The sequence below is a fragment of the Quercus lobata genome, chromosome 2, assembly GCF_001633185.2.
Source record: "Quercus lobata isolate SW786 chromosome 2, ValleyOak3.0 Primary Assembly, whole genome shotgun sequence".
Lineage (NCBI taxonomy): Eukaryota > Viridiplantae > Streptophyta > Magnoliopsida > Fagales > Fagaceae > Quercus > Quercus lobata.
This window is the reverse complement of record NC_044905.1, coordinates 2,298,490-2,323,357: the sequence shown is the minus strand read 5'-3', so window position 1 is coordinate 2,323,357 and position 24,868 is coordinate 2,298,490. Positions and strand designations below refer to the sequence as shown.

General features: G+C 33.6%; 2 protein-coding genes across 4 annotated transcripts; both read left to right on the top strand.

The window, feature by feature from the left end:
• Positions 1-754: 754 nt before the first annotated feature.
• Positions 755-19,289, top strand: LOC115973814 (isoamylase 3, chloroplastic). 2 transcript variants are annotated; one of them, XM_031094051.1, is made up of 24 exons: positions 755-1,101; positions 2,018-2,075; positions 2,331-2,399; positions 2,973-3,130; positions 4,394-4,472; positions 5,323-5,559; positions 5,823-5,927; positions 7,408-7,512; positions 8,795-8,929; positions 9,074-9,160; positions 9,765-9,822; positions 10,186-10,249; positions 10,883-10,982; positions 11,699-11,799; positions 13,336-13,387; positions 14,872-14,934; positions 16,008-16,097; positions 16,185-16,257; positions 16,962-17,041; positions 17,284-17,388; positions 17,470-17,568; positions 17,668-17,729; positions 17,892-18,000; positions 18,663-19,289. In XM_031094051.1, exons 1-24 carry the CDS (start codon positions 965-967, stop codon positions 18,774-18,776), a joined length of 2,340 nt encoding a protein of 779 aa, XP_030949911.1. In that variant the 5' UTR covers positions 755-964; the 3' UTR covers positions 18,777-19,289. The 2 variants fall into 2 exon arrangements, with proteins under 2 accessions (XP_030949911.1, XP_030949913.1); XM_031094053.1 differs by having other exon boundaries at positions 756-1,101; positions 2,021-2,075.
• A 1,597-nt stretch (positions 19,290-20,886) lies between these two features.
• On the top strand, positions 20,887-24,174 carry LOC115977943 (BTB/POZ domain-containing protein At5g17580). 2 transcript variants are annotated; one of them, XM_031099975.1, is made up of 5 exons: positions 20,887-21,050; positions 21,154-21,225; positions 21,431-21,583; positions 22,134-22,206; positions 22,325-24,174. In XM_031099975.1, the coding sequence occupies exons 3-5, from the start codon at positions 21,549-21,551 to the stop codon at positions 23,918-23,920; spliced, it is 1,704 nt and encodes a 567-aa protein (XP_030955835.1). In that variant the 5' UTR covers positions 20,887-21,050; positions 21,154-21,225; positions 21,431-21,548; the 3' UTR covers positions 23,921-24,174. The 2 variants fall into 2 exon arrangements, with proteins under 2 accessions (XP_030955835.1, XP_030955837.1); XM_031099977.1 differs by lacking the exon at positions 21,154-21,225.
• The last annotated feature ends 694 nt before the right edge of the window (positions 24,175-24,868 follow it).

The following is a 24,868-nucleotide window of genomic DNA, read 5'->3' as shown; positions in this document are numbered from 1 at the left end:
TAATTTGGGTTAAGAAATAAAAAACTGATATGTCAGTAGATTTGACAACTGATATGACATAATTTTTTTATTATTATTTTATTTGACCCACCAACTTTTTCTATTCAATTCTTAAAATTTTTTTTTTTCAAAATATAATGTTAGAGATTAAATTGACACAAAATTGAAGATTATGATCCAAATTAAAAATGGTATGTAGTGTCTATTTGACTAGTTTATCTTTTGTTAATTTATTTGACTATTTAATTTATTTTTATTACTATTCATTAATCTTATTGTATTTTTTGATATTATTCATGAATTTTACTATACTATTTCAATTAATATTTACTTTTATTTATCATACTTTTAGTAAAAAATTTTTATTTTCAATAAAATAAGTAGATTCCAAATATATAAGTAATTTACCAAAAATTATAATCCGTATTCATGTGCATAACTGTTAACTATTTTTTTGGGCCCAAAAAAAATATTTAACTATTAACTATTGTAGCATGATTTTGTATAATAAAGTTTACTATGGTTTTATCCAAAAAGAAAAAATCTATTTTTTTCGAATATATATATATATATATATTTATATATATATATTGATCTTGTGACTTGTGAGTGGTGTGGGGTATTTATGATGTGAAGAGGAAAAGGGAAACCAAAAAAAAAAAAAAAGAAAAAAAAAAAAAGATGCACGTGATCCAACTATTTTGTAACCGTTCACGTGGCAGACATAAAAAGGCTGGATATCCCGCTTCCATGCCGCTCTCGAAACCAGAAAATGCTTCCAGAAGATCAACAAACAAAAATGTCTAACTCACTCACTCTCATTCTCACTCTCACTCAATCAAACTCAAACTCAATTTCACACCCCAAAACTCCCTTTCTCTCTCTCTCTCTCTCTCACAATTTCAGATTCGAATTCTAATTCCTTTTGCTTCAACTCAACCTTGAGCGCTTCCAAAGCTCAACTATGCTCCTTCATCTTCATCATCATCATCATCCACTTCTCTACGATTCCATTGCCACCAAAGCTTCTATGATCGCTTCAGTTATGTCCAACAACACTTCTCGTTCTTGCATTGGACCTTCTCATGTCTCCGAAATGAGGTCAATTATACTGTTTATGCATCTGATTTTTTTGTTTTTTACACGTTGATTGCGTTTACGTTTTTTTTTTTTAGAATTATGAGAGTGAATTCTAAGTTCGTAAGGAGTTTTGACTTCATATATGAGTAGTTCTTTGACTTCTTGTGCGATTAAAATCGATGTTACAAAATTAGTTGCGGTTTCGACTTTGATTCATTCTTTTTTTACTGTGTTTACGTTTCTGAGAGTGAATTCTAAGTTCGTATTTGTAAGGAGTAATATATAGGTTAGAAAATTTGATACAGTTTGATTCGTTCTTTTCTGTTATTTTAAATACGTTGACTGTGTATTCGGTTTTAGAGAATTATAAGATTAGAGTTTAAATTCTTAGGGATTCTTGCTTTAAATGTGAGTATTGCTGAATTCTTTTGAGAATTAATAATAGTACGTCATTGTTGAAAATGATCGATCCTCTATTTGAATTGGATTATTTCATGGTTCGGATTAGATATTACAAATCAAAAGGTCATATATACAATGTACAGAATAGGCGAATATATAGGCAGAGTATAGAATCATTAGTACACTGCACAATCATAAAGTACAAGAAGTACAATGGACCAAACTAGGCTTGGGCCTAAGGATATCATAATATAATAATTTCAAATGACGTGGCACCATGAACTGTACTTTCTCAATTTCATTTGAAACGGACAGGATCCTATTCATGTCATCGGCAGCCAGTTAAGTTAGAATACGAGTTGAAAACAGTGTTCATTGGCATAGGAATCTATTTTTCGTCATTCTGTGTTGGCTTGAAGATTTAAGTAGGTAACTAACTAGGAAATCCCCTCAGGATTGTGAGTATTTACCTTATTACATGTCAAAAAAAAAAAAAAAACTAGGTAACTTGCTTGACTTGTGGTTATATCTCCAGCAGATTGAAATTAAGTAAGCAAGCATCAGGTGGCAATGCACCCGGACTTTCCAGAAAGGCAAGTTTATTTTTCTATGGTATTATGAATAGAGTGGTGTTTGTTACACACCTCTTAGCTCATAAACGTACACACATATCACCTTTGCACAGAAATTGTGAGTTCAAGTGAAGTCATGGTTTCAGTGCAAAAAAGTGTGTTTATGTGCGTTAACATGTGTGTAGTAGTAATTTCTTTTATGAATATCAGTTATTCTTGTTATTCCAAACTTTGTGTGCTAATTCAAGATTTGACTGGACTTTTGGCATCAGTTAGACAGGGAGCCATGTAAAGCATTGGACAACAAATGTTTATGGTCAGCGTGCCCAAGAACGTGTACTTGAGGTACTTTTTATTTGCATATGTATGTGTTGACCTTTGTTTTCTATCAGCTTGCACTTTTTGAATATGAAAAGCATCGAGAATGAACAATGGGTCTTACAAAGTGAGAAAGGTATGACTATGACTGAAAAAGTGATAGGTGGAGAAGTACGGTGATACTATACAAAAATCCTTTTGCAAAGTTGTCTTCTAATAAGTGTTAGAGGTCTTGTCCATCATCACAGTGACTTTCACTGGGTTTTTATGAGAATGACAAAGAGAATGTGTTACATTTTAGTTATGATTATATTTGATTTTCTTAATGGATTCTGTAAGGTTTAAAACCTCTTGTTGTGGTAGACTTACCGCTGTTAGTCTTATAGCTGGGAATATTGTAGTCAAAGTATGTCTTTTTTCCCGCCTCTCCTAAACTAAAATAATTGTCAATGTCTTCTCATGTGCTTACATCTTTTGATTCTGTGCTGCTAATTTTCAATTGAGATTCAGTACATGTAGTTTTTGGGGGTATCAGAATTTTGTTTTACACTGAAATGGGAATAATTCATATTGTCATTTATTCACCTTTTTTGGTTGTAGGAAGAAGCCCCTCAAGTGTCTGAGACCACACCATCAATTAAAATTTTCCCAGGTCAAGCATTTCCACTGGGTGTATCAGAAGTTGAGAGTGGGATCAACTTTGCTATTTTTTCACAGCATGCTTCTGCTGTCACCCTTTGCTTATCATTTCCTGAGAGGTGAAAAACAATTTCCTTTTCAATTAATAGGTTAAAATTCAGTTTGGGATGTGCATCTCAGTGTTAAAAAGGGTCAAATTTGCTTCAGGTTTAACCATTTTAAATTACTTAATTTTAATGCATTCTAAACTTGTAGTAAGCAAACTTTGTGATTGAGATTTGAGACCTTGAATTTTATGCATTGATATTCTGCTGATAATTTCTCTTTCCTTTTGGGTATTAACTCATTAAACTAACAAAAGAAAGAGCATTTGAATAAAAAGAAAGTATGGATTTCTTATATATAAGGTATGGATAAGGTCATATATGTATTGGTGATAAAAATATCCATGCATACATGCATAAATACATATATATCATACTTGTTGGGTTGGTGACAGCTTGTTTGTATTATGAGAGTTGGTGATCTGGGCTTAAAAACTTGTATACTTTGGTATGGCTCCATTAAAGTTTAATTATTACTTATGAAAAAAAGAAGAAGCATGGCTTCACTAAAGGAAGTGACATGGAGATTATTGAATGGAATATGAAAGCATGTCTATGAACTTATGGTTAATGAACATGAGCTTTGTAACTACTATATAATTTGGTTACATATATACATACAAACATATTTGTCTGGTTGGTGATCCAGGCTTCATACCTTTGAGATTGGTATGTGTTTACCATGGAAGTGACATGGGGATTTTTGCATGGAAGGTGAAAGCAAGTCTATGAACCTATAATTGGTGAACAAGAGCTTCATAACTACTTTAAATGTGGTTAGCCAAATACTCTGCAGATTTGAAGGGATTGAAAGCAGTAGAATCTTGTTGTAGGTTAAAATGAAGTAAGAGTGGTTTTGGGAAGATGATTGATGTGGGACACAAAGATAGAGACTTGGACATATCTCAACTTGTCAGTTTTATTGTGTAAAATATTTTGGTTTATTCAAGAGTCCCTTACAGATTCTCTGAAGTTGATGTCATTTAGTCACGTTTGCTCTACCTTTTTTATATTTCCTAATTCCTATATACTGCTTCTACTGTAATGGTACTTGTTGAGATGCAAGTGATACTTATCTTTTGTATGCACGAGATAAGTTTTTTTAAAGATGCAATTGAAGTTTCCTTTGTGTGTGCAACTATGTGTGTTTTCTTTGTGAGGGTAGGGGCCTATGTATCAGAATTATTTGTAATTGTCATCTTTTGAATTCTTTACACACTTAGTGTAGGATCCCTGATTATAAGATAAAAGCTCTTGATTGATTGGAAAGTTTGGCAGGTGGGATGGTAAAATGATGGAACTCACTTTGGATCGTCATGTGAACAAAACAGGAGACATTTGGCACATATGTATTGAGGTAGTCTTGCTTTACACTTCTTTGAATGCCTTTGGTCGACATTGATAGCTTTCCTTAACTGTTCTATATCAACTTGCTTTACTATGGGTATCTTAATGGTTTTCTTCATGGCAATGGAAATTTAAGTTTGTCTGCCTATTAGTGGCAGTGTCTGTGCCTGCCTATAGTCTATATGTGTCCATGCGTTATGTTACTACCTATAGTATTGCTTGTTTATATGTGTGTATAAGTCAATTACGATAAATGTTCTACTGCAGGTTAATACATTTATGGTCTCATTTTTGAATTCTTACACCAGCTGTGGTGTACATCCATGTGTGTGTTCTCTTTTATCTTTGGTTTGTTTAGATTAGAAGAGGGGAGAGTGCCAGTCTGCTCCTATTACTAGCTCACCTGTGGACATCACAGTGGTTCCAAAGGAGGTCTTGTATATTCCATTGTCTTCAAGTAAATTACTCTATATTCCTTGGCCAAAATCCGCTGGAAAAAGTTGCTGCTTGAGCTATCAGTGTATAAATTATGTATATGAGAATTTCATTTAAAAAATGATAAGAAATTTATGATGCCTAATCTGTGCGAAATATTTTTCTGGTGCTGAAGGTTTGATTTCTGTGGTTTAGCATGCTTTGGAGTGAACAAACCTGAATGGGTTATTGTGAAATGGGTTTTTGTTGTTTAAGTTTATGAATTTTGGGTTCACTGACTGCCAAGACTGCTTTTATCTAGTCCCATGAGATAGTAATATAATGAATATAATGAAATTTTCACTCATGTAAAAGATATATTAAGATGGTTTTTTTTTTTGGCAATTCACATAATTATTACGTTATTCAGAAATACTTCTCTTCAGGATTTGCCTCGGAGTAATGTTCTCTATGGTTATCACATAGATGGTCCTCGTGATTGGCATCGAGGTCATCGATTTGACAGCAGCATTGTGCTTTTAGATCCTTATGCAAAGCTAGTTGAGGGTCGCCGATATTTTGGAGATGCGAGCAAAAAGTTTTCTAATTTTCTTGGAACTTATGATTTTGAGAGCTTGCCCTTTGACTGGGGAGAGACCTACAAGCTTCCAAATATACCTGAGGTGATAAATTGTCCTATTAGATGACAATCTCTCTCTCACTCACTCTCCTGTTTCAAATTATGGTTTGATAAGCTGTAACTTGATAACTAAATATTTATTTTTGTTTTCACCTTTTGAAGCTTTTTTTATGCTTGTAGCTGAAATCATTATTTTTTCACTTGCTTTAAGTTGATAATTAGACACCCTCCTTTCTTTTGTGTCCAACTTAGATAGTATGTTCTTTAAAATCTCAACCTTTATTATATTTGCTGCTGCTTTTGCAGAAAGATCTTGTTATATATGAAATGAATGTTCGTGCATTTACATTTGATGAATCTAGTGAGTTGGATCCAAAGATACGAGGGAGCTACCTTGGTGTGATTGAGAAGGTAATGGTATATCATTTGAACTGAATAGCATTTTAGTAGATAGTATTTGAATAGATTCAATGATGTCTTTAATTTGAACTTCTAGCAACCATAGATGTTGTAAATGAGAGAATTTTAACAGTTCTATTAAATTTTTTTCTTTTGAAAGATGTCATTCTGCAAGAAACATAATATATCTTTGACACAGGCATGAGTATGGGTGTCCATCATGGACTTGAGATGTTCAAAGCAATGACCAAGCATATATTATGAATATAGGTTGAATTGGAATCATGGTATAATGTTCAAAACAATGACCAAGCATATCTTTTGATATCAAGTTTAGGTTTGGGCCTTTTGTTTTCTTAAAAAATAGTTGACCAGGAGCCTTCTCTCCCTGAGCAATCTTTAAATTTGGGGTTAAATGTAGATAACTATCCTAAACTATTGGAGTTCTGGCAATATGTGCTTCAAACTTTAAAATTCACGGTCAACACCTTAATTAGATCAATGAGGATGCTGCCACCTAAATTAGTATTAAGTTAACAGTTGCATGATTTGCACATGATCAGTGATAGCAAATGACAACACCCTCCTAAACGTCATGCATAGGCACTGCCAAGAGCCTGTTCCTGTGGTGTTTTTTCTCTTTCACTCTCTCATTTCTCTAGTTTTGATTGGGTTTAGGTTGATTTGAAGTTTCGGTGGTTTCTATCGGCAATTTGATGGTGTAAAGTAGTTTTGGGTGAAGGACTCACAACAGCTTGCTTTCTTTGTGACAGCTTGCCAAAGTTTGGTTAGCTTGATGGTTTTTGCTCTAGGGTAAGGGTGGTTTTTAGAGGTGGAGGTGGGGTGGCTGCCAGTGTGAGTGTCTGTGTATTTTTGGGTTTTTGTATCATTGACTAGTGTTTTTGCATATAATGCCTTCATTGTCCTACCTACTACTCAGGTCAAGTACAAATCATGTCACCTTTAACTTTAATATTGATTTGGACAGCTAAGTGCTAATTGTATCAATTGGTTTAATTAGGGTGTTTGTTGCGGCTTTTTAAAGTTTGTGTTGTACGTTGCAAGTTTCCCATAGTTTAGGGTGGTTACCTTTTATAGCATGTGCATGTCTATGGACATTTAACTGCACTTTTGGTCAAAATACTCCACCAATGGTTCAAATTGCATTTATTTGATGAAGCAATTTTTTTTTTCAAACCTTTAGGTGGAGAAACCTTGATGTTTGGGATATTTAATTGTTGTTTTAATAAACTTAGACATTGTCTATAGAAACTCTAGGTTTGGTAGGTCTTTTGTTATCTTGCAAACTACTCTTTCACTTGCCAATTTCCTTTTTTGTGGGAGCAAACCATGCCTGCATAAATCGTATATTGATTAAATGAATGGAGTCAAATAATCTTTTTTTGAAGTTTGGTACGTAAATATTAGTTCTTGTTTGACCATTTGATAAATAATATTTTATGACATTTTCCTTTCTCATTTTAATTTGAAGATACCACATCTTCTAGAACTTGGTATCAATGCAGTGGAGTTGCTGCCTGTCTTTGAATTTGATGAGTTGGAGTTTCAAAGGCGGCCAAATCCTAGAGATCACCTGGTAATTTAAAACCTCTCACCTCATATTCTGTAAGTAGATAGACAGATATAGATCTCATTTTATTGATGTTAATGCATTTGAAAGAAACTATAATTTATAACAATGTTACTAAGTTCATTTTATTGCTTAAGCATTCAAAACTTAATTTATTCATGCAAAGATTTTGGTATATTTTGATTTTGGACTGTAGTTCCACTACATTTGGATCAATGAGGTCGTGGAACACTGGAGTGAAAATTTTTTGTTAATTAATTTATTTTTTTACGTACTTATTTCTATATAATGGATTTTCTGAATGATTGCAAATGATTGCAATGCCATGGTAGCAACATGTACAATTTTATCCATTTGGAATAACACGCTGCTGAGAATATATATACATTTTTTTTTAATGCTGGAAAGTATATTTTGGCGTGTGCACTATCGTAATTTGTATGAACTTCATATTAATTTGTAGGAAATACTTTCTTATCATTCGGTATTATACGTGACAGGAATGCCAAGTCCTTGAGATTATGATTTGGTGTTTGACTGAGTTGACTTTGGAATAACATATATCTGCAATTTTTTAAATCATAGAGATGATATAACTGGAAACACCGACTCAAATGGTGTAGAAAACATTACCATCAATTACTTAGTTCTCTTTGGAGGTTCTATTCATCTCTAAATGCAACAAGTTTCTTTGGATTATTTTAGTTACTAAACTTATATAGAATCCTCATCATTATAATTAGGAGATAACATCAACTTGAGAGTCAAAATAATAATCTTTAGTTAATACTGGAACAATCCTGTTAAAATGAAAGAAAAAGAAGGTAAAGACCTGAATAATCTTTATTTGTGCTTCTTTTGTTTGGGTATTCTAATAGTTTTTTTTTGAATGATAAACCAATTCAAAAGGAATTCTAATAATTCTATTAACAAAGAAGAGAATAATAATCAACTAACAAAGAACCGCTAAGCATATTTAATTTAGAAATTAATTCTAAGAGCTGGTTCTGTGTGACCACTAAATTTAAGTCAATGCCCCGTGGACATATAGGAGGGTAACAAGTGGGATGCACCACAGGGTACCTTGAGACAATAAAAGCTGGTAGCAAAGCTGTAGTGTAGTTTTCTAAGTTGAGTTTTTCCCCCTTCTATATTTTACTTGATTTGTGGAAGCAAATTGAACATGAATCTTAATCTTAGTCCTTTTTTTTGGGTGGGGAGGGAGACGGATTATATGTCCATAGCATTTTCTCATGACAGTATATGTTGGGGACTCTTGTTTTTGAAGATCAATACCTGGGGCTATTCGACAATAAATTTCTTTGCTCCTATGAGTCGCTATGCTAGTGATGGTGGAGGACCCCTTAATGCTTCCCGTGAGTTCAAAGAAATGGTCAAAGCTTTGCATGGAGCTGGGATAGAGGTATATTGTGTCTTTCATTCTCCAAAAAGTAAAATATGTAATATTGTTAGTTGATGGTAATTTTCTTTTTTGTTGTATCCCTGTTTAGAAGTCTCAAATACTTGTTATGACAGAAGACTGCATTGAGGTTTTTCCTTTCTACAGGTCATTTTGGATGTTGTTTATAATCATACTAATGAGGCTGACGATGCCAACCCTTATACCACTTCGTTTCGTGGCATAGATAATAAGGTGATTTGCGTTTATGTTGTGAGGTTTTACTAGTCTTGCACTATCATGTTCCTAATGTTCTGTGATTACAAGCACTTGGATGCTTTTATGTTTTACTACATGTTTGGGATAATTTCATGCCTATTTTATATATGGAGAAATTATTCAAGGTATTAATTTATAATATGATTTGATTACATGGCTACTATTACCTATAATATTATTAAAAAAAAAAAAAAGAAGAAAAATTACGTGGCTAAAGTCATGTACCAAGACATAACTAGTTATTCATGCTTAGTTTTCTATAGAACAATTGAGGTAGGAATTTTGTGAATCGTAAGATAACTTCTATTATTGGTGAAGGCCATGAACCAGTGGCTGAAATGAAGACAGATATTATTTGTATGTAATTGGAGATGATAGGGGGACATATAGTATCTCTATTAGATTTTTGCCAATGAGTTCTAGCTCAAAAGGCACTTCCTCCCTACATAATGAATGGGTTCGAGGATGAGGCCGTGGGTTTAGGATCCAATGGATGCATGTGTAACTTATCAATATAAATTAAAAAATATTTTATTTATTTATCCTTTTTTTCTATAATATGGCACAAATTGATCTACAGGTTTATTACATGCTGGATGTAAACAACAATGGCCAACTGCTGAACTTCTCTGGCTGTGGTAATCCAAATGTCTTTCTTGGCTCTTTTCTTACTCCTTTTCCTTATGGATTTAAATTTCAACATATTACAAAAAGTAAATTATAACTTTCTTTAGATTCTTTGGACTATGGTATTCCTTTTTGGATGCATACCATCTTTCATTGCTGTGATTTGTTCTCTACTTCAAAGTGCACAGTGGCCAGCTCCATTATGTTAAGCTGTGTTCTGCTTTGAAGAACAATATTCCAAATTACATTTTACATAAAATTGTTGTGTCGAAAGCATGATATGCATTCCTTTGCTACTTATTTCCAACAAATATATAAAATTATTCTTGTGAACATATAAATTTCTCTCAGTGCAATATTGTTTTGGTCTCCAGGAAACACATTAAACTGTAACCATCCTGTGGTCATGGAACTGATTCTTGACAGCTTAAGACACTGGTATGCAAAATTTTACAAAGAAATGATTTCGTAGCACATTTTTAATGGCATATATTTTGTTTTATTGGAAGAATTCAACTCCTATGTTGTTATCTCTTGAAGTCATCTCCTCACCAACCATTTGACAACAAATTACTCTTATTCTTTGGTTGAACCATATCTTTTATTGTTTTGCTCATTGAAGTGTACCATGTAGTACTTTGTAGCAACTTGTTAGCATAAAATGGCACTGTTATCCAGACTTGTTATCAGAGTTTCTTCTTGAAGCTTGTCAAGTCCATCTAGTAATTTGGACTAACCAGTAGATGAGTTGAATACTTGATTTAGTTTGATCAGTATCCTCCAGTCATCCCTGAGAACCTCAGAATCTTTTCTTTCAATATATTAAACAAAGAGGTGATCCTCCTCCATTCTGTCAACAATTTCAAGAGGATTCTGTTGTTACTGTTATCTTAAGCCAGAATAAATTATTGGAAGTGGGAAATAGTTAATATTTGATTAAACTGACCCCATGCTTCTTTTTGATGGACATATTGTTTTCTGCTGTGCATGTGTTGTATTTGTTTGTTGATTTGCCTACCACTGAATTTCTACTTCACATCTCAAGTTCATAATTCTTTCACCAATTTGCAGGGTTGTTGATTATCATGTGGATGGATTCCGGTTTGACCTTACTAGTGTCCTTTGTCGAGGAACAGACGGTTCCCCACTTAATGCTCCCCCACTAATTAGGGTAAAAAATTATATGAATCTTTATATATATTATCACAGGGAAGAATGCAACACCGCAGTTTTATGAAATTAAGGATACTTTAAGGAAAGATGTAAAGTAGTGGAAATTTCTCTACCAGAAAGAAAATTTTTTTGTGATATCTCAGATACATTTTCCATATTATCATAAACGTTATCCTGAAGTAACTTTTTTTTCTGGTTTTTAGAGTTTTTGTATCTTATATATACAGAAGAATTCCAGACAACAGCAATAGGATGCAGCTGTAAATACCTAATTGCATACATTTCAAAATCGTTCTTGTGGATATCACACATTTAGACATACCATTTTTCATAAAAAATGATTACTATATTTCAATTACTAATTGTGTACCTCAAATTATGCTTTTTTGATATACTGATTTGATTTTTTCATAACTAAATCTTCAATTTAAGAATGCTATGTACTTTTGAGTTCTGATTAATAAAAAATTATCTAAATTCTTTACATCTTGGTGAATGTGAATCCCAAAACAAATCCACGGTTGTTTGTCAGTTTTTACTTTGTTGTTCTCTTAAATGAATGCATTGTATATGGCAAGTGTACAGTTTTTCCTTCCTACTCTTAACAGCACTGCACAGTGTATGCAGAGTTTCCTTCTACATACTCTAGTAGAACTGCATAAAGAGATGGTATCTTGGTTTAGTAACTAATCCTATCATTGTTTATTGGGCCAGGCAATTGCCAAAGATTCTGTCCTATCAAGGTGTAAGATTATTGCAGAACCTTGGGACTGTGGAGGTCTCTATCTTGTTGGAAGATTTCCAAATTGGGACAGGTAACTTACATCTTTTTAGGAAAAAAAAAAAAAAAAAAGGTTTGCAAGAGAGAGGGGGGGGGGGGGTTGGAAGGTATTTGTCAAATGTGATAAACTGGCATAGTTCCTAAAAGTTTGGCCTGTTAAAAAACAGTGAATTCAATCATTTAAACCATTATTGTAATATTCCCTTTAATAAGTGAGGCCTAACACATGAAATTTAACTTTTTAAATGGGAGGTAGAGTGGATTTAACTTTATCTGCCAATGATCCAAAAAACTTAAGCTATTAGGAAAATATGAATATAATCATCAATCATTATTCTAACAAAATTAATAGGTATTCAGAATCTATCACTACATTTTGAGCAGATGACAATCTGTTGCTTTGTTGAGGTCCAACTTGTGGAATTTTTAACTTTTAAATGGGAAGTAGAGTGGATACAGGGTTTGAATTTAAGAATACTTGCTATTTATCCAAAATGTTAAGTTGATAGGTGTTAGACTTATGGTTAAGTGATTAAATTCACTATTTCCTAAGAGCTTAAGCTTTTGGGACAATTGGTAGTTTAACATGGTATCAGAGTAGGAGATCCTGAGTTCGATCCCTAACTTTAGTCTACCTCCCATTTAAAATGTTAAATTCCCACTTGTTGGGCCCCCACTTATTAAGGGGAAGTTTAGGCCCACAAGTGAGTGGGAGTGTTAGACTTATGGTTAAGTGATTAAATTCACCATTTCCTAAGAGTTTAAACTTTTGGGACAATCGGTAGTTTAACAATAGGAAATTGTGGTTTAATCACTTAACCTTTATTTTAACACAATCGTTTTTGGATAACATTGTCTCTATACATCTCCTTCATTCTTGCAAAATATCAATGTGATTAGGATTTATAAATATTTCATCTATAAAATGTTTAAATTTTAAGTTTTCGTATTATATAAAATATAAGTAGATCATTAATTTATAGATCATAGGGTAAATAGCATCGTATTGATACGAAATTTGGAATGCATATTAATTACAATTAAAACATGAATCCAATGGTGGGGTTTTCAAAATGTTAATTGAATAAAAAGTTATTAAGCAGTATGAAATGAACAAAGAGTTACACCAAATGTAATTGAATTTGACCTAAGTTACTGAAGAAAATTTGTGAACTAGGGCTAATCACTATCAGTATCTGAACTGTTTACTCCTGGAATGTGTTCAGATGCACTTATTTTTCTTATAAAACAGGGAACCTTTCTAAAGAAGAGCCCTTTGGACTCACCCTTGTCACTAAAACCTATGGGCAATTGACCCTACCCTTGAGATTTAGTTGCTGGGTAAGCCAGTTGACTGGCTAAGCAAGTTATGCTGACGCCTAAGAGCACAAACATTGGTGATTGTTCTGAGTAGGGTGACACCTCCTTGAGTAATAAATAGTATAAATCAACATTTGACTCGGATCTTCTAAGTTTGGAGTTGTTTCCCTACACCAAGATTTGTATGCAACTGTGCCTTACTTATTGGTACAAATATTTGACGTCCATTATTTTTGAGTTTCTTATACAGATGGGCTGAGTGGAATGGGAAATACCGTGATGACATAAGAAGATATATTAAGGTAATGCTAAAAGGGAGTAATTATCCTATGTAGATGAGTCTATATCTTGTTGTCCTTAGTTTTGAGAATAGTTTTAAAGTAACAATGAAATGTAAACAGCTGATATCAAAGTATGAAATGTTTGAAAATGAATAGTAATTCAATTATATGATTGAAAGTATCTCCTAGTATCAATTGCAAATTCAAACAATGGGTTAATTTTCTTTAAAGGTTTCAGATTCAAATTGATTTTTTTGATGAGAAACTTAGAAATTTCGTTGCATAAAATCAAGGAGATTCATCAGATTCAACAATACTACCCAAACCGGGTGGGACCTTTTCTAACCTAACAATTTCAAAAGGTATGTTACACGCCATTTGTGCTAAAGTAGTAGCAGCTCTGTTTGCTGCTCGTGGAACCAAGTGGACACTACAGATTGCAAAAGTCTGGAGCTCTAGCTTCAGTTTTTCCATAATGTGGCCCAAAGGTGATAGATCCTATGCTATGTTGTCTAAGCCAGTGATAACGTTCTTTGCATCACCTTCAAAGCATACATGGTGCAGACCAATCTCCTTTGTGAAAAGAATAGACCTCTGAGCTGCCAAAAGTTCAGCTTCTGCAGCACTTCTCTCTTGTCTTTCCTTCCTACTCAACGCCGCTATGGGGAAATCTTCAAAATCTCCCACCATAATACTGGATCAGTTAGAATACCCTCCACCCGTGCACGGTTGCTGTAAAATAGTCTGTCTCATCCCTTGTCAGGCGGCAGAGTACCTGTTCCACAGTTGTTAAAAATCTTGCTTCACAGATGGCATTTTGCCTAAACCCAGAGAACTAGTCGCCCAAATAACTTGTGCCCGAGGACAACCCCATAAAGCATTCCCCACAGATTCAGATTCCTTGCTACATAAATCACATAGAGGATTTGATACAACTTTCTTCATGACCAGTGATAGCTTGGTAGGCAAAATTTTGTGGCAAGCCCTCCACATGAGCTCTTTAACTTTGCAGGTTACACCAGAATTCCAGATAGATTTCTATAAAGACTGTCTGTCTAGACCAGTGGAGCTCTCTGCTTGGTATGTTTGCACATTTTGATTAAAGGCTAGATGATATGCATTACAGAGAAATCACCATTCCACATTAGTACCAACTCGACAATCATCATGGAGAAGGGAACTCAAATTGATTTCAATGAAATTGTTAGATGTTTGAAGCCACAGCTTTAACTAGTCTAGACATGGGTTAATTTTATCACTTATAATAGTACCATATGTTATTAATTGTCCTATCTAGATGGGTCCTGTAATCAGCCTCTCCAAAATTTGGGGTATGGCTGTCTTCCAATTACTTCTCCCAAACCCTGTAAAAGTGGGAGCCTTGTACGCTAGGTATGACCTTTTAGCATACACACGATAAAGTCCAATTAGGAGAAAGAATAATTATATCATCAACATGTCATTGCTCCTGTTTTCTAATTTTTTCTCTGTTGTACATAATATAGGGTGACACTGGTATGAAGGGGAGTTTTGCAACTCGTGTTTCTGGATCTGCTGACCTTTACAAAGTAAGCATCATTTTGTTTGCATTTATTATTTTCCTACTTGTATGTCTAATTCCATTTTCTAGTTTTGTTTATTAACTTTACATGATTGATCTTTCTGCAAAATACGAAACTGATGAGTGGCATTGACAAGTCACAGAATTAGGCCTAATTTTTCTTCCATCATAATGTCATATTCTTTTAACAGTAAGATGTTTATTAAAATTGGGCAAATATAAGCACTGACGTGAAGAACTTTATTTCCAGTATTGGTGTTTGGAGGCATATTGAAATTCATTTCTATGCAAAATACTCTCAAATTCAAAGAACTAGCCTACCCTTTTTTTCCCAAATAGTATAAATTTCTTTCTGCAAACTGTCTTGATGAACACTGTCACCTTAATATCTATAGACTGCTGAAGTCATAGACTAAATACTCATGACCACAAGGTCTAACACACTGCTACCCATGCTCAAACAATTGATTTTATTTAGAGTCAAAAGGCCCTATTTGCTATAATGATCAAATTGTCATGATATTCTATGACTGATTTGGGGGAGATTTTTTTTTTTTTATTATTTTGTTTCTATAGTATCCCTGGTCATGCAACTTGTTAGTTTCAATTTATAACTAAATACGGGATGTCCTCATTGTGATATGGGGCCAAGATATGGCGGAATTTAAAAAATATATATATATATATATACATATTCTGGTCTTGGTCATAGATATTGTTTTTGTTGAGCATGGATGGGCTTTTTAGTTGGTGCTACTAGCTATGAATATTATTAGGAATTAGACTACTTTTGTAGTAGTAGTACATAATAATATTTTTCCCCATTATAATTACTGTAAAACTGAAAGTTAAGTGAAATTCTAAATTAGTTTTTTCCCCCTCGGCTCAAAATTATTCTTTTTAGTGTTAGTGTTAGCGTTAGAGTGTGTGTAAGCTTGGTAGATATCATTGGCTCACACACTGAATAGCTTGAGCTTTTAGGAGATGGTTTTTACAGTTCTTTTATGAAAATTATCTTACTGACTATACTTAAATCAAGCTGTGGCTACTGTTCTTATATTTTTAAGCTTGATTTTACAGGTGAATAAGCGCAAACCTTATCATAGTGTCAATTTTGTCATTGCACATGATGGCTTCACACTGTATGATCTTGTTTCATACAACTTCAAGGTATCTTCAAATTTTCAATCCATCAGTTTATTTTCTATCGAATCCTATAGCATGGGGGTATTTTCCTTAAAATTTTTGGTTTTTTAGCACAATGATGCCAATGGAGAAGGTGGAAATGATGGAGGCAATGATAATTTTAGCTGGAATTGTGGTTTTGAAGGTAATATAAAAATTTGATGCTTCTTAATATTAATCATTTGTTGTAGTTTTGACTTCTGAATATAAAAGTGATATGATAAGAGTCCACATAGTCTCTCTTTTGTCTATCACACCACTACACAAGCATACATTAACTTTCAAAACTACTGATCATGTTTCAATTGTTCCAAGAATGGTTTATTACTGCAATCATGTTTCATATATCTCTTACCGGAGATGCTTTGTTGTTTTCTTAACCTGCCCATATTCTATTTTTTTGGATACTGCAACCAGAGATGCTTTCTGGTTTTCTTGACTAGTCCATATTGCTATTTTTTTGGATACTGCAACTGGTTCATGTTGTTTTCTTTGTATTGACTAGCATTGCTAAATGTATAAATTTTCATTATTACTTTTAAAGGGTACTAGATGATTAAATTAGAGTAACCAATTACTACTGAATCTGTCTTTATCGCAATTGGCTAAATGCACTAACATCTGTAAATTTGATTTTCAGAGAGATAGAGGGAGGGAGGGGGGGTGGCAGGTGGGGTCAATTATGGGCCCTGCATCTTGTGTGTTAACTAACAGTCTAACAACAAGGGTCACCTCCACTAGGGTTATTCAATTGTCTAACATAGAACCTATCCGATGATGTTGTGTGATATATTAGATTTTTTTTCTTTATTTCTAGATTCACTGTTTTGATCTTTGTTGATTTGATAGGAGAAACTGATGATATCAGTATCAAATCTTTACGCTCCCGGCAAATGAAAAACTTCCATTTGGCATTAATGATATCTCAGGTAAATATATTTGAAAGTCTTTTCATTTGTCTTTTCTGTATGTCTTGGCTATTTATTTGTTTCTTTTTTATGCTGATTGTTGTGTTTTAAATAAATTTTGAAAACCCCCGTCCTCATCCATTTTTTATCACTAAAACATCATTTTTGGAGTTTAGCAACTTTGTTGCGAGTTTTCTATGGTTTGTTTCATGCTAGCAGTAAATCTGCAGCAATGATATAACTGTATGAGTGCATATGACTAGGGAACACCGATGATGCTAATGGGGGATGAATATGGGCATACTCGCTATGGAAATAACAACAGTTATGGGCATGATACTACTATTAACCATTTCCAATGGGGACAGGTGATTTTCTGTATTATATTCTTTCTTTTTGATAGCCTCAATCCAGATGGTGACTAATTATTAAATTATTTGGTAAGACAGTTGGACACACGGAAGAGTAGTCTTTTCAGATTTTTTGCAAAGGCCATTCAATTTCGCCAAACACATAATGTATTTCATCGGGAAAATTTTCTCAACAAAGTAATCTCTTTTCTCTCTTATATGAATCAAGTTAATATTGTCCATTTATATTTAAGTACTTGGTTCTTGTGAGGCTTATGGAACACTTATTGTATTTAGGGTGATGTGACGTGGCATGAAGACAATTGGGACAACTATGAAAGCAAATTTCTCGCATTTACGTAAGAAATTATATGCATCTTTTGTGTAAAATATGTATATTAACATCAAATGACTTCATGATACACAAAAGAATTTAGTTGGCTTTAGAAACATACACCTATTCCATATTTCTAAATTGAAACATGACAGAGAGAAATTTTATTTAAATATTATTGTTGCAGGCTTCATGACAATAATGGAGGAGACATCTATTTGGCATTCAATGCTCATGACTATTCTGTTAGAGCCTCGATACCCCGACCTCCAGTAAACAAGAGTTGGTTTCGTGTGGTTAGTTTTCCGCCCCTCTGGTGCATATGCCAAACTTTTTACCGTTGTGGATTGTTAACTGCATATTTTGCAATATTGTGCTTTGGAAATGCACTTCAAAATCACCAGATTTCCATTTGTTGTTTCTAACTATCATGCATGGGATATCTACTTGCTAGAGTTGGCTGCCAATTCTATAAATTCGTTAGACATTGTATTGCAAAAACAATTTTGCATGATGGCACTGTGATTTCTCACCAGTTTACATGTTCTTGTTGTTCCATTCGTTTCTGTGAATCCATTTTTGAACCAATTGATCTTCAGCACATCTAGACCACAAGTCTACTTGACTGCACAGTAATAGTACATTAGTACTTGGAACTTTTTTTCACTTACTTGATCCCTAATTGTCTATTCTTCCATCTGATTTAATTTCTTTTATTTAGTATTTAATATATTTATGTCTTTGGGGACTCATGAAACTTTGAATTAGATTTTCTGGTTTATGGAATCTTATTGGCTTTGATTCAATGAAAGGATACTTGTATTAGAGGCAAATCCACATGACAAAGCTATGCTGTATAGGGGTTTTATATTTTTGGGAAGATTATTTTGTAAAAATTCTAGGATGCCTTAAATTAATGATTTTATATTCACTAATATTCCTCGTTGTTGACTTGCAGGTAGACACTAATCTTGAGTCTCCTGATGACTTTGTCACTGATGGCGTCCCAGGCATTGGAAGCACCTATAATGTTGCTCCCTACTCCTCAATTCTTCTTGAAGCAAAGTTATGAGATGATATCAGGAGCTACTTGCTAATGAAGTTCTCAAACAGTCTGTTCTGATCTGGATGTCAATTGGTACGTGAAGGAAGATTCAGGTTCCATGCATCCAGGACATCGTTGGAACTAAAGATGTGGATGAAACAATGCCATGGAAGGAATGCAGGCATGCATTAATCCCAAAGCAGAATTTTCAGTAAGCGAGCATATAGTTCGTAATTGTATTATACTCTTCGAGAGGAAGAAAGTATAACCTTGTACCAAAATAAAGAAACAACTTAGAACTTGGCAAATCTTATTTAGGATATAACCTTGTATCAACATAAAGAAACAAGTTAGAACTTGGCAATCTTACTTAGGATACGCTTAATTATGTTGATACACCAATCATGACTACCAACATGGTTGGTTGGTCTAATAAGTTACACAAAATAATCAACATGGTTGGTTGGTCTAATAAGTTATACAAAATTATAAGTGATGTATCTTTCATATTTCATAAATTACTGCAGACCATTTCTCTTCTCCAGTGCTTGCTATGTTCATGAAATGAGCTATGGAAGGAATGCCACTCAACCTTGCTCTACAAATTATTGAATCTGTAATTTATTGAATTTGCGAAGACAATGACCCTAGCGGGCACCCATTTAATGCTAACTCTTTGGGCCATTGATTTGGGTAGCATTGGATTCACAGTGAAGGTAACCTCTAAGAGAGGAGTGGAGTTGGGCTGCCTTCTTTTCTTTCCTGAGCCCCATTGAATCTGCATCTTTATTTCGTTGTACCAGACCCATGTCTCACATGAGACCCGCGCACGAGATACTTTCTTGACTTAGAACCACCAGCATTAGTCAATTATGGTATGGGCAGGGTGATACAGTATCCCTTTCCTTTCAAGTGTAAGAAGGGAGTGAAAGACATTCTTGGTTAGAAAGAAATGAGACATAACTTCAATGTCATCTTAGAAAATGTGTTATGAAGAAAATAAAGAAGATAAGGAATTTAATGCATTTGATGTGGCTTAGCCTTAGAAGCCTATATTCACATGGACTCATCACTTTTCTTTCACCAATCACAATTAGCCACATAAAAAGTTACGGTAAAAGTTGTGCATTTTTTTGTGGTACTAGACCTTTTTTATCCTAAATCAGTAAATTGAAGGCTTTTCCAGTTTTCCTTCTCTTCTCAATTTGACCTACCATTTTTATTTTTTTAAAACCTTTTATTTTAAATTCAAATTTTAAAACATCCATGTTTTATCCTAAATTCTTAAATATTTTTTTGAGAAGATAAATTCTTAATCCAAACACTCATATCTCTTCTTTATATATTAAGAGGATTCAGAAAGTTTCCCCTAATCTAATTAGATAATCCTTATTCTTTAAAAATAAAAAATGGGGTTAAAATTATAATTTAATAAAATTAAAAAAAAAACTACCAGTGAAAATTTTTTCCTAAAAATTAGCACACTTTCTATCTAAACATATCTCATGCATGTTTGATACATTTTTTTTTTCTAAAAACTAGCACACATTAAATCGAGCAGTTTACTCTATTTCAAATCCTAAATATTAGTTTAAAAAAAATCTTTTCTTGTGTAACCTCACTAACAATTGATAAATTCAAATTGAAAAATTACATTAAACTCAAAATAAAAAAGAACCTCATTGCATGTGAGAAGTGCATGTGATAAGGCTAGTTTATATATATAAATAAATAAATAAATAAAACAACAACAACCATGTTTTCTATTTCTAAATTTTATATTAAAAAATTCCATCAAAAAAACCTTTTATAAAAAAAAAATTAATAAAACCCGCATTTTCTAAATGTTCTAAAAAAATCTTTATTAAAAAAAAAAAAATCCAACACCCATGTTTAACTAGAATTCTTAAAAAAAAAAAAAAAAAAAAAAAATCATTGCTCTTTTTTTGATCCGGGACATTAAATAAGATAAGTACTAAAACCAATCCAAATTCAAAATTTTTATTTTTTATTTTTTCCAAACAGTAAACCAGTAACAAAATCCTATATTTTAGGTCATTTTTAACTTATTTTTCGGATTACTACTTCAAAAGTTTCAACCGTTGGCAAGTTTGCAACCTTACACTCTTCTCGGTAATCCATTAGCACACATCTCCATTCTTGTACTTGTACAAATCACTCAAAAAATTTAAGATTATCATAGATTCATAGTCATTCACATACTCGAATGCATTACCTTTGAAGCTTCATCGTGATCATCGCTATGATTCCTGCTCTCACTCAACCTTCTACTTTTACTTGGTGGGTCTTTTGGGTTCTCAAAGTTTTCAACTTCTGTATGTGGTTTTCTGCTTTCTGATTTAGTTTCTCTTATTGAGATTATCATTGTTTGATTTTGAAACAGAGCTTATAATTCAGAATCATACACATCCTCCATCTCTCTCTATCTCTCAAGTCTCTACAGTACTAATAGTAGGTAATGCATACCTACTATAACCTTGAAAACATTAAATATTAAATATTTGCAAGACATACAATTGCGTTGTAGTTGCTATAAATTTAGAAGATATTAACTCTGCACAGTGCATGGTTTGATGTCCCATGGCTTTCTGGATATGAATGTATATACTAATAAACCAGAACTGCTCAAGTTTAGTGTTTTTTTTTTTTTTTTTTTGAAGGGTTGGAGATAAAGGTCAATTGTGAAGGAAACACAGCTTATTTCATTGCCAGCAGTGCTTACTAAGAACTCTCACAGGGATCGGCTTTGTTAATTGTAGTATTCAGTGGTATCACAAGATGTTCAACAAACAAAACACAGCTGAATCATCTCGGTAAGGATTCCCCCTCCCTTAGAGCATTCCCATTAGCTTCTTTAAAAATATATGTATTTTGCACTACCAAAACACATTTTATTTATTTTAAGTTACCACTTTAAAAACACACCCCACATCCTGTTCTTTATTTTACAACCCATCACCGGAAAATGATATATTTTCTTTCTCTCTCTCTCATACTTTTTTATTATTATTTTCTTCTTTTTGGAAGAGAGAGAGAGTATAAAATAATTTAAAAAATCAAATATATTATTGTTACAGTATTCTTTATCTTTAGATATTACTGTTGCTACAGTAATATCAAAAGATGAGCTGATGTATTGAGTTTTAAGTGATTTGTTTGCATTACCCAATGAAAATGCTTTTATAATCAATATTTCATTCAATAGTATGATGACACAAGTTTCATAATTTTTTTTCACAACTATTGAGGTGATAGATTGTGATCGGTGTATAACAAAAGTGAGCATTATTGCTCCGTCTTTTTATTTGCTAAACTCGTTTGTAATATTCTCTGTTTTGTCCCCCCGGCCCTTCTTATTCTCAGGTTGTCCAAGTCTACATCTTCAAAAGGTGTCCAGCTTCTTCATGTCCATGGTGTGCCTTGTACTTTGGACATAGTGAGAAAAATATCTCTCTTTTTTTTCCCTTCATTTCTCTACACTTATTTTATTTCATGTTATCTTTTTGTTTTGATCATGATAAAATCCGTAGTGCTCATAATTAATATTTGTGTAGGAACTTCTTGCTGCAAGATCAGGCAAAATAGCTGCATTTATTAAAGAGAACTCCCATGAAGATCTTTGTCATTTCCTCGAAGACATTCCAGCTGACCCAAATACTTTTGAGCTTATTGCCAGATTCTGTCATGGGTTTGAACTGCAGATTTCAACCGAGAATGTTGTACCCCTCACTTGCCTTGCTTACTACTTGGGGATGAATGAAAGTCACAGCAAAAATAATCTCTTAATCAAGACTCTTACCTTCTTTGAGCAAAGAATCCTACCCAGCTGGAATGAAACCATTAAGGCTCTCCTTGCTACAGAAAATATTTTGCAACAAGCAGTGCATTTTGGCATAGTTGATGCCTGTTTAAAGTCTATTATTGAAAAGGCAATTGTTGACCCTTGCCTTCTTGGTGAACCTATCAAGAATTTGACCCATGCTGATAACAATGAGGACACTGATGATGTGAATAGGCCAAATGCAAGGAGAAGGCTATTTGGATTTGAAGGGAAATCAGAGGATTTGACAATGCTGCCTCTCCAGCTATATGAGCCCATCATTGTTGCAGTGAAAAGGCATGGAGTCCCATCAAAGTATGTGGTTGCATCCCTTTGTAAATATGCAAAGAAATGGGTTTTACACAAATCCACAGGATGTGAAGAAATGACAATTCACAGGGAAGTCATTGAAACCGTGGAGAGGCTTCTGCCTCATGAGAGAGGACTCATTCCATGCACGCTATTGTTTGACATGCTTCAGTCTGCAATTGTTTTGGAAGCTAGTGCTGATTGTAGAAATTGTTTTGAGACTAGGATTGGAAAACAACTAGATGAGGCAACAGTCAAGGACCTCTTAATACCTTCTCAAGGCTATGCTAAGGAAGTACAATATGATATTGAGTGTGTGAGGAGGATACTGAAAATTTTCTATACAAATTACACTTGTTCAGACGTGTCAGGGCTAATCACAGTGGCGGAACTCATTGAAGAATTCTTAGCTGAGGTTGCAAGTGACATAGATTTGAAGCCAGACACATTTATTTCATTAGCAGAAATGTCAATTGCAGCTTCATTGGGAACTCAACGAGGCGCTGATGGAATATACAAGGCTATTGACATCTACTTGGTCAAGCATAGATACCTAACAGAGGCAGAGAGGGAGGAAGTGTGTCGGGTTTTGGATTGCCAAAAGATGTCCCCTGAAGCTTGTGAACATGCAGCCAAAAATGAAAAGTTGCCGCTAAGGGTTGTGGTGCAGGTTTTGTTTATAGGGCAATTGAAGCTACGTGACACAATCACACAGGAGATGCAGGCTTCTTATGACAAGTTGAGAAAGGAAGAGGAGGATCTAGCAAGGCTAGATTGTGGTGAAGAACAAGCAAGGACAGGAATGGAGAAAATGAGCAACAAGGTGATGGAGCTAGAGAAGGAATGCAATATGATAAGGAAAGAGATTGCGAGTGTATGCAACCATAATGTGAAGAAAGAGAAGGGTAACATGTGGAGAGAAATGAAGAGGAAGTTTGGATGTGTCACTACCATGCATCATCCCAACTGCCAAATAAAGAAGATGAAGAAGGTGAATCCAAATATGGAGTATGACCTTTAGATGGTTGTTCCATTTCTTATTTCCTTTCCAAGTAGTTAGGCTTTCTTTCCCTCCCTCATTTTAGCTTCCATGGTTCCTTGAATAACATGACCGCAGTCCTTTGTTTAGTGCCAATAATTTCTGCAGTTTTTGAGTTCCTAGTACTCTTTTAGATTTTTCAGTATGATCATCAAATTTTATATCTAAAATTTCAAACTAGTGCGACTAATATTTCACTAGTGATGATTATGGAAAAAGCTATGGAAGCTTGGAATGAAAGTTTTAAGAACATGTTTACGAGAATGAATTCTTTGAATTAAGCATGAAGATAAACATACAAACTTTTCCCAATTTAAAAATCATTATAACGTTAAACTTTTTCCCCTTTTTAAATAAGACATTAAAAAGCATTATAATGTCAAATTAGTAATCCGCATTCACACAATATTTACCAGTCGCATACCCTTTTTTTTTTTTACAAGAATTTTTACTCTAACTTAATCTACGTGTATATATGTGTGAAGTTTCTTCCTAGAAATTTGAACCCTAACCCTTGCCCCTTACACCCACAAACACTTATACTTGTGTGAAGTTTCTTCCTAGAAATTTGAACCCTAACCCTTGCCCCTTACACCCACAAACACTTATACTTGTGGAGTGACTATCGCATCAAGGGTGTATGGTGGTACTAGTCGTATACTTGGGTGTAATATAATTTATTTTATAAAAATATAATGTAAAATTTCTTGGGTATGTAAGGCATGTGTTATTTAAAATTATTTTCTTTATTTTATAAGTTTTAGGTAATGAAACATATAATATATTTTGCATTCAACAACGTAAATGAAAAAGGTAATTTAATAAAAATATTTAAATTACAGAATTATAATATTATTTTATATAAATTGAGAAAATGTTATTAAAATGACTTTCTTAAAATATACTAGCCTCTGAGCACGCGTGTGCTCA

What these genes read in the sequence shown, in the direction of transcription:
- LOC115977943 (XM_031099977.1), top strand. Translation starts at nt 21,549, where the DNA reads ATGTTCAACAAACAAAACACAGCTGAATCATCTCG. An exon ending in AACACAGCTGAATCATCTCG is followed by an intron (nt 21,584 to 22,133) that starts GTAAGGATTCCC and finishes TCTTATTCTCAG; the next exon opens with GTTGTCCAAGTCTACATCTT. An exon ending in TGCCTTGTACTTTGGACATA is followed by an intron (nt 22,207 to 22,324) that starts GTGAGAAAAATA and finishes ATATTTGTGTAG; the next exon opens with GAACTTCTTGCTGCAAGATC.
- LOC115973814 (XM_031094051.1), top strand. Translation starts at nt 965, where the DNA reads ATGCTCCTTCATCTTCATCATCATCATCATCCACTTCTCTACGATTCC. An exon ending in TGCTTATCATTTCCTGAGAG is followed by an intron (nt 3,131 to 4,393) that starts GTGAAAAACAAT and finishes AAAGTTTGGCAG; the next exon opens with GTGGGATGGTAAAATGATGG. An exon ending in GCTGAACTTCTCTGGCTGTG is followed by an intron (nt 9,823 to 10,185) that starts GTAATCCAAATG and finishes TTTGGTCTCCAG; the next exon opens with GAAACACATTAAACTGTAAC.